Source organism: Gallinula chloropus (assembly GCF_964237585.1).
Source record: "Gallinula chloropus genome assembly, chromosome: Z".
NCBI lineage: Eukaryota > Metazoa > Chordata > Aves > Gruiformes > Rallidae > Gallinula > Gallinula chloropus.
In genome coordinates, this window is record NC_140089.1 from 52357808 (window position 1) to 52367052 (window position 9245).

The following is a 9245-nucleotide window of genomic DNA, read 5'->3' on the forward strand; positions in this document are numbered from 1 at the left end:
AAGTTGATTCCTCTCCTGTTAGTATGTTCCCTTCAGGTACTGGAAGGCTGCAATGAGGTCCACCCACAGCCTTCTCTTCTCCAAGCTAAACAAGCCCAGCTTCCTCAGCCTCTCTTTGTAGGGCAGGTGCTCCAGCCTTCTAATCATCTTCCTGGCCTCCTCTGAACCCTCTCCAGCAGTTCCACATCTTTCTTGTATTGGGGGCCCCAGATCTGGACACAGGATTCTGGATGGGGCCTCACAAGGTCAGAGTAGAGAGGGACAATCCACTCCCTGTCCCTGCTGGCCACCCCTCTTCTGATGGAGCTCACGATATCATTGGCCTTGTGAGCTGCAAGAGCACACTGCTGGCTCATGTTAAGTTTCTCATCTACCAGTCATAACACTGGGAGAGCATCCAGATTCTGTCAGGAGCAATCAATGAATCTTGTTTGCAACTTTAAGGATGGACCATTTTAAAGGAAGCATACAGAGAAGATAACACTTACAAGATTATTAAAGCTTATTTTTCCCTATATTGTATTCTTCCAAGACAGCCTCTCTCAAACTAGTCACATTGGATCAAAAACTATCAGCTGCGAATGACACCATTCAGATCTGAAACAAAAATTATTTTTTCTGAATATTTAACTTCTAAGGACTTCCAGATTTATAACAAAATTTAACTTTCCAAAGCTCTTTTCCATGAAGACCATGCTTCCCATTTGATGAGTTATTCTATCCCTGTAACTAAAATTGAATATAACAGCATCTGAAGCATTATGACAAGAATCACTGAGAAATTAAGACCTAATAATTTTTAACAGAAATTTATCACAAAGAGACAGTGAGAGATTTAATTTTTAGTCTCATAGTGTTCTCATGATTTCACTCACACATGTGAGTACACACAGACACACCTGAGACCCCTACACCTGCAATACAAAGCTACAAAAACCCACACTCACTTATCAGGAAGGACAGTTATTTTGCTTTTTTTTATAACTAGGCCTGTCTAGAAAGAATAAATACTGATGAATCTGCTTTAGAAAGAGACTACTAACCCTAGTTAAGTTAGCATTCATGCCTCCTGAAAACATCAACAAACAAGGGAATGTCATTTTCCCTGCTACAAACATGACCCGACATAAACCAGAAAAAAAAGTAGGTACAGCCTCCCATCAGAAACATACTTATGAGGAAGCTCACTTTCAAATTTTCTCTGTCTGAATTAAAAGGCTGCTCGAGGACTGATACACCTTTTTAACAAACTTTTTATAACAGTCCATTCACTTACCACTGAAAAACACTACAGAACACCACACAGTATCACTTCTGTAATTTTAACCTGTTCAAGCTAGAAAAGCTTGTATTCTACCACTGTACTTGAAAGAGAGTATCATGGGTTCGTGCATCACAGCAGAGACTTACAGACTGCATTACCTCACACAGTCAGTGACAACTACTTTGTGATCAATGCTCATTTCCTTCACTATTATTAGAAACTGCAACTTTAGTCATAAATAAATTCAGCAACTCCACTGTTTTGGGAAAACATGCCCAAGTGGGGTGGGAAGGGAAGAGAGAAAGAGTTTAGTATCCCTACTAAAATTAACTCAGAAAAAAAAAAAAAAGCTAGTGGGCTCAGGAAGGAGAGTTCTTTGATACAGAAGCACACACACTTGCACAAACTAGGAGTCCAGAAGATATGGCTACGGCACACCAAAAATCTATCACGTATATCATTGTCCAGCACCAACTCATCAACCAGAAGCCAACATAATTAGCCACAAACATTGAATTCTCCTGTAACACTTCTGTCAAAACACATTAAGATTGAAGAGTGGAATGAGAAATTAGTTAAGATAAAGAAAATGGAGACAAGTTTTTAATTAAGTTCCTAACATGGCAGAAAGTTATCCTTTCAGGTGACAAATCACTGTTTCACAGAATGTTTTAATACTAGCCAAGCACCTTACCCGCTACTAAGAAAGAACAGAAAAGAGAACCCAAAACCCAAGCTACTTTCTCTCCTGTTTTCAACTCCCATCTTCTTCCTGTAGCAATTCTTTCCTTAGCTTCCATTTCTCTCTCCATCCCGCTCTGTCTGACTAATTCTTAACTATCCACAGAACTCACCCACGGCGGTAAACACAGCGGGATCAGGACAAACACACAGAACATGCTCCTCAGAACGCCTCTCCTAACGCCTCAAAACATGCCACTACATCAGCACCGCTTTCCTCTGCCACAAGACAAAACAGAGAGATACCGGGCAGCTGCTGGGGCTACCAGCACACCAGCTACCCCTCCGCAGGACGACGAAGGCTGCCCGCACACCTTTTACCCTGGCCCCGGGCCAGGGCCCACCTCCTCTCCCCGTCCGCCAGGCGCGACCCTCGGCAGCAAGCGAGGCCCCGCTCTCCCGGGGTGCCAGGCCGCCCTCCCACAGCGGCTCCCTGCCGCACCGCCCCCCAAGCTCCCCTCGCCCCGGGGCGCCGTGCCCGGCCTGACCCGCGGCGGCGACCGACACGTCGGCAGGCCGCCCCGCGCCGCCGCCCACCCTGGTCGGTCCCTCCGGGGACCGGGGGCGCCCCGCTCGCCATCCCGGCCCCACCTCTCCCCGCCCGTCCTTCAGGCGGAGGAGAGGGGCGGCACAGGCCCCCCGCGGGCCCGCTCCCAGCCCCGCGCGGCGACAGGCCCCGGCTCCGCGTCCGGGCAGGCGGCGGTGGAGGCGCGCGGGCCCGCCGCAGGCCGCGCAGGGAGACGGGCCGTAACGGCCGCGGCCGCCTCCCCTCCCATGACACTGCAGAGCGGGGCCCAGCCGCCGCCCTCCGCCGCCGAGGTCTCCTTCCGCCGCCGGCTCCGCAGGCCCCCCTCCCGGCGGCGGCGGCGCCATGATGATCCGCCCGAGAGGGCGCCGCGCCAGGCCCTAACGCCGGGCCGGGCCCCGGGACGCGCCCCCGCCACCGCGGCCTGGCGCTCCGCGCCGCTCACCTTCATGTCGGGACATCCTAGTCCAGAGGCGGCGGCCCAGGCCCGTCCCAGGGCTCCCGCGGGCTGCTCGGGCGCCGCTGCGGCCTGGCCCCCCGCCGCCGCACGCACGGAGCCCCGGTGCGAGAGAAGAAGGGCCGGGAAAGGGGCAAAAATACAAGAGGCGGCGAGGAGCCGGCCTCCTCCTCCTCCCTCACTCGCCCTGCGGGGGGCGGATCCGGCAGCAACGGCTTCCCGGGCGCCGTGACACGGTGACTCTGGGCCCCGCCAGCTGCTGGCGCCGCCTCCGGCCCCGCCCGCTGCCGCAGCGACGGCGGCGGCGGGACTGGACGCCGCGCTGGAGCGCTCCCGGCCCCTGCCCCTTCCTCCTCCCGCCTCGGCTGCGCTTCGGGAGGAAGAGGAAGTACCCGCGCGAGCTGCCGGGATAGGAGCTGCCGGCGGGGGCAGGCCCCGCTGGCGGGGCGTCTCGGGCGGGGTGACGTTGACGAAAGGCGACGGGGTAGGAAGCGGCCAAGGTAACGGGGCCAGCCCGCGGCAAGACAACCGCCAGCAGCAGCCTGACACGCGTTACACGGCTCTTCATATAACAGGCGGTGGGGGAAGAGTGGCGGGGCCAGTGCGCATGCCTCAGGCCGGTGTGCCAGGCACTGGCTGCGTTACGCATGCCGCCGGCCGCGGGTAGCGGCTCACTGCGGCCTGCGGGGCCGGCACACGGTGGCTTTCCCTCTGACTTCTTCCCCTTCCCCTTTGTCAGGCCTGCAGGGGTTTCCTGGCAGTGGAGACGTGCTACAGCCAGGCTCCAGCTCAGGGAGGAGGAGGAGGCCCCACGTGCTGCGTGTGTCACTGCGCTGCAGACAGGCGCCTCAGTCTCTCCACAACACGAGAACTTTTCATCCTGCCACGGTTGCTCCCCGTCCTGCCGTGAAAGCAGGCTGTTCTGGAGTGGAAATCCTGGGGGGGGGGGGGGGGGGGGGGGCTGGCTGCATTCCTTCCTCGGTTCAGATCTGTGGGGCACATAAATCAAGCCTCTTGATCCTGCGCTGCCTTTCTTGCTGTGATCTCCTGGCATTCTCACAGATTTCATCAAGAGCAGAACCATCACCCTCACCCCTGACCGTGCTACTCCCACCAGCCTTCATTTAAGTTTTTATCTCCTACCTCATGCTCATGACATTCCTCTGTCTTTTATTTTTGCCCATCCCACACCTTCATCTTCACTGTCTTATGCCACGGTTCCCATATGAGTGCCCCCACACTGCAACTCTCATACATTAACATTGATGAATGACCTCATCATTAGTCTGTTTTGAAGGCCATAAGAGTGTGCACACCACAGAAACCTAAGCATCAAGTCAGGAATAAAGAGTGTTGAGAGGAAGAAGTGCCAGACTCTGTCCTTGCACCACCGCCCTCCCATGCCAATTGTCTGTAGCCTCTGCTTCTCTCTTTAAGTGTATGTGTAAACTTCTGACCCTTGTAATCTGGCCACGTGCTTCACTTCCGTCTTCCCCTTGGCCACATGCAGTTTCATAAACATAGGAGACTACTGAGATGGGTGACTTGGATCCTGACTAAAAGTCCAGTGGGTTGTGCACATTTTCACTGGAAGCAAGCACTACCAGTGTGCTGGATAAGCTGTAGGAGAAACTAGGGGCGTCATTTTGAATGATTGGAAACCCTTGTGAAAGCAGGGGAAGGATCAGTGACCATGCAAAGAATCTGCAAGAAACACACCGTGGATGACAAGAAACTAAAGAGAAACCCGCAACTGGCATAACACTATCAAACTATGAAAGTGGTGTCTCCAAGATAGTTCTGGAGGTGAAGCTGTGCCTGTCTCGCTGGTATTTCACAGCAGCAGTGCACAGATTGGGACAGTGGGTCACGTGTATCCTACCACTTTATTCTACCCCTGGCATTTTTAACCCAGGTGCAAAATACAGGCCATCAGGTCCTCTTGGCTGATGCTAATTTTCAGTCCGTGGCAGACAAGCTATCCTGCAAGCTGGTAACTCAGCTGGATAGCAATATCTTGCCTCTCTGGAAGGCTGTAATTCCCTGTGTGCATAACTGCCTCACCCTGAGCACTATGATGCGGTATTGGCATGTGTTTAGTTTTACCCTGTTTCCAGCAGAGTGGCCTCCCACAGGAGTTTCTCCCCATGCATCTGATAGAACGTGGGCTGCAACTCAAGCTTTTCACTGGGACCCAGAAGATTCAGTCTTTGGTCATGAAAGGCCTTTGTTTAATACTCTTGTCTTTCCATGCTTCAGTTGCAAAATTGTTTAGTAAGCTTTCCTGCCTCTAGTAAGTGTTACATCAACATCCCCTGAGTGCACACAATCTGGCACATGCTGGTGAGCCCCTCAGCACACAACTTCTCTGAGACACCTCTGGTATCTATGGCCAGCAGAATTCTGTAACTTCTTCTCCATCTTTGTAGGCTTGAGTCAAAAAATAAAACTGTAATCCTGTTGTTATGTGCTGTTTTCTTGTCTTCAGGCTAGTATCTATACCTGATGAGACAGTATAGCTAAAAGCCTTGCTGCTTGGTACTTCTGAATTCACATTAGAATATGTCTGTATGTGCAATAGCATGTAAAATACACCTGCATTATATCCTAAAGTGGGGATTTTGCTGATAATCCCCTCTGCAAATGCAGCAAATACTGCAAATGTAAGGTGCCCAGGCTCCCAGAAATAATCATGTGGTAGCTCCTGCTGAACGTGGAAAGAGGCACATAACAGAATTTTAAGGTCTTTTAGAAGGTGATGGCCACCAGTAGAAAATACTATTCTTAGTTACAAAGAATTCTTTGTATTCTTCTCCTATACTGTCCTTATTTTGAATGAAATTTTCCCAAATCCATATACTATTATTCTACAGTCAGAATGAGAAAGATTTTAGTGAAGCTCATGAGAAGTTTCTGGTGTGGATTGATCCTTCTGTCTCTGAGTGAAGAGCCTGCCATATTCTGGTTTCTCATTATTTATTTCCCATGCACCGGAATAATCCATAGGTGAGGCTTCCTATAAAGCCATGAGGAAAAATCTTCAACACTAGTGTTTTCAGTATGGACAAATGCAAGCTGAGAAGCAAAAATTTACTTACCCAAGGTCAGAGACAGGCAGGGGATTGGAGACCCAGATCTCATAGCTAATTAGGCCATTGTATAAGCCACAGTGAGAAGCAGAAAAAATAATGATTCTTTCCAACATTAAATCATAATATGATAAAACTTCTGCCTGGAAGTAATAAGATCCTCTGAAGTAGGGAAAATATGCTCGTGTGGACTCATCATAGAATCACAGAATGTTAGGAATTGGAAGGGACCTCAAAAGATCTAGTCCAACCCCCTGCCAGAGCAGGATCACCCAGACTAAATCGCACAGGAACATATCCAGGCCGGTTTTGAAAGTCTCAAGAGGAGACTCCACAACCTCTCTGGGCAGCGTATTCCAGTGCTCACAGTGACAAAGTTCCTCCTTATATTCACGTGGAACTTCCTCCTTATATTCACATGGAACTTCCTCATGCAGTTCCCCTCCCTGTCACTCTAAAAGGCTTCAGTGTCTGGAGCCAAGCAGGACAAGTGTGGATACTAAACGGAATCGTGACATCCTAGAGCAGAGCTGAGTGGCAGAGCTATTACGTTAAGAGCCACTTGGTCCATTAAGCTCCTTGAAATCTTTCACCTCTTTCTGGGCTACTGAAAGCCCACTGAAGTAGTGTTTGTACCTGTTTAGTGCTATCCCTACCAGGTTTCGTCTGTTGGAGGAAGTGATCTGTGCTTCACTTTGCTCAGACTTGTCATAACCAAGATTGGGCACGCCACTACAGGGCACCACTAGCTCCTTGTCAGTGTGATGGCTCACACTGGGAGGTATGATATGCTGTCACCACAGTGGTATAAAACTTCCATAAATCAGTTGCTCAGATCAGTCCTGCAGACATGCTCAGATGTTAAATTTGTACATTAGCACACGTCATGGCCTCCTGCTACACTTTTGTAACTGCTGCTTTTCTGTGTCCTCTTTCTCAGCAGTCATTCAACATGAAATAGAGATGCTTACTGTCTGTGTTCAGTGTGATCTGTGAAGAAAGCTTTTAAATGCAAGAGACAGAGGGACTTGCTGTTTTCTAATTTAAGGAAAGACCTGAAAGAACTTCATGTACTTACCTTCATCTGTTTTGTTTTGGTGTCTGTTCTGCCACAGTAACAGACTGGAACAAACAAGGGCTCCGGGAATCCAGTTACTGGATGCTGGATAGGTAATGGCATTTCCACACAAACACTTTGTGTGAACTGAATCTTTCCACAGTCCCAGGCCTACTGATGGTGCCTCACAGTCCAACTTGAAGTGTCCAAAGCGTTGAGGAATAGCTGTTGTGCTAAGGGTAGCAGTGCCCAGGTTATTGTCCGACTGCATTCAGTGCACTGAACTATCACGATTACATATGCACGAGTAATGGAATACACCCTCAGTCTCATCGCATTCTGTGAGCTACCACAGCCACACTTGAAAGAGTTTGGTCATGTTCAGTGAGAACTGTGACAGCCAGCTTCATCAAAGTGCACCTTTATTCAGGCAATGGGTACACAGATTCTTTGGATTGCTCTGCAAAGTGCTTGTAAATACCAATGGTCTTAACTGCTAATGCATTACAAGATATACAGTGAGCCCATAGAGACTGACAGTCTCCCAGGGAAGCACTTGGGTAACAGTGTTAGAGTCTTACCCAGAGGTGTCCTGATGTGGGGGGAAGTGAGGCTCAGCACATCAGCTGATCCCAGAGGTCAGAATAGTACACCGTGACACCTTCCCTACACAGTGGTATCTTTCCTAACATCCTCTTAAGCTATTTTATATAATTTTTTGCCTTTAAAGTAGCACTTGAGTGACTCTAGTCATACTCACCTTTGTAACGATTGGTGTCAAATTCTCTCACTTCACATCTAAAGGTGTAGGCTAACAAAAATTTAGAGTGCATGCTCAGTGGGGGTAGTCACACCTTGGAGGTGGGTAGCTTTTGGATGGAGGTGTGGTTTTGTATTATAATGATATTATAATGGACAAAGTTTAGCAAAGGACAGCATTTTGTCAAATACATGGCAGATGTTGGCTCAGGGTAACACATGTGCAGCTTGTCAGTTTCAGTTAACCTTCAGGCTCCCATATTGTCACAGAGCCTGGCTGCAATGTCTCTGCTTCTCTCTGCCCTTCATCCAGCTATCTCAGGGTCAAAACATCAAGCTGTCCTGACCTTACCAACCTTAATATTTCTTATTGCAAAGAGGGATGTTTAGGAACTTATGGTGACAAGGATGGTTGGCATTATCAGTTGTTTATCACCCTGGAATGTTTTGTGAATGCTGAACCTTTCTTTAAAATGTGAACTTAAGTTTATTTTCTGTTACCTCCTGCAATTTTCCCATAATAGCACAAGCAAACTTGGAGTCATCAGGAGCATCAGATGGCTTTCTTTAGTGGGGTCTCTTTTGCAACCAACTACAAGCATCCTACTAGTAGAGAGTGGGGCTTTAAGTTTTAGCAGATACATCCCTCCTGTGGGAACTGTATTTGGTCTTGGAGCTAAACTGATCTAAGCACAGCTAAACATGCTGTAAAACACTCATCATGAGTTTAAACTTTCATTGGAATTCCTCCTTTTGAATGCTGGATACCTCTACATGTGCAATGCAAATGCTGCACTGCTATGCCTATAGTTAATGGACAACCAGCAGTTGCACAAACTGTCCCATGTTTTAGACACGCAGGCCAGGTGTAGATGTCACATCTGCCATCTTTCCTCAGCCATGGCATCCCCTTATTCACCTGCATACACCCTGAAACTACTGCCTTCTACCCAGGCCATCTGTAACAGATTTTGCACAATCCCAAAACCTTTTTAGAAGCTAGACACATGCCATGAAGAGGTTAAGCAGATCAATACTTGTACACAGTCAGAAATAAGGATGTAGGCTATGCACAGAATTCTAATACATTGCTGCTCTTTTGCCTATATCAGCAAATATCTTGACTTCGGCAAAATCATGAACTCTCTTGTTAATCTCCTCACCTTTCCAGATCACTCCACTTTGGAGTCAGCATTCAGAGGTTATCCCAGATCTGTCCTTTGCTACTAAGAGTATTCATCCTTCTCAGCAGTCAGTATTTGAAGTTAGGTTAGATAAAGAGGAGGAGTTAGAGACATGCACACATCTGCAGGACTATGATCTCATCGGCATCATGAAGATGTGGTAGGATT

At 48.8% G+C, this 9245-nt stretch overlaps 1 protein-coding gene across 2 annotated transcripts in view; it reads right to left on the reverse strand.

Moving 5' to 3' along the window:
* The window catches only part of KCMF1 (potassium channel modulatory factor 1), a 52251-nt gene extending 49009 nt beyond the window's left edge, over nucleotides 1-3242 (reverse strand). Inside the window, exon 1 of one of the 2 annotated variants that reach the window (XM_084278081.1) lies at nucleotides 2977-3242. In XM_084278081.1, the coding sequence (XP_084134207.1) occupies nucleotides 2977-2992 (16 nt within the window). In that variant the 5' untranslated portion in view covers nucleotides 2993-3242. The remainder of the gene's footprint in view (nucleotides 1-2976) is intronic. The other variant, XM_084278082.1, reaches the window with a different exon arrangement.
* Between the last annotated feature and the right edge of the window lie 6003 nt (nucleotides 3243-9245).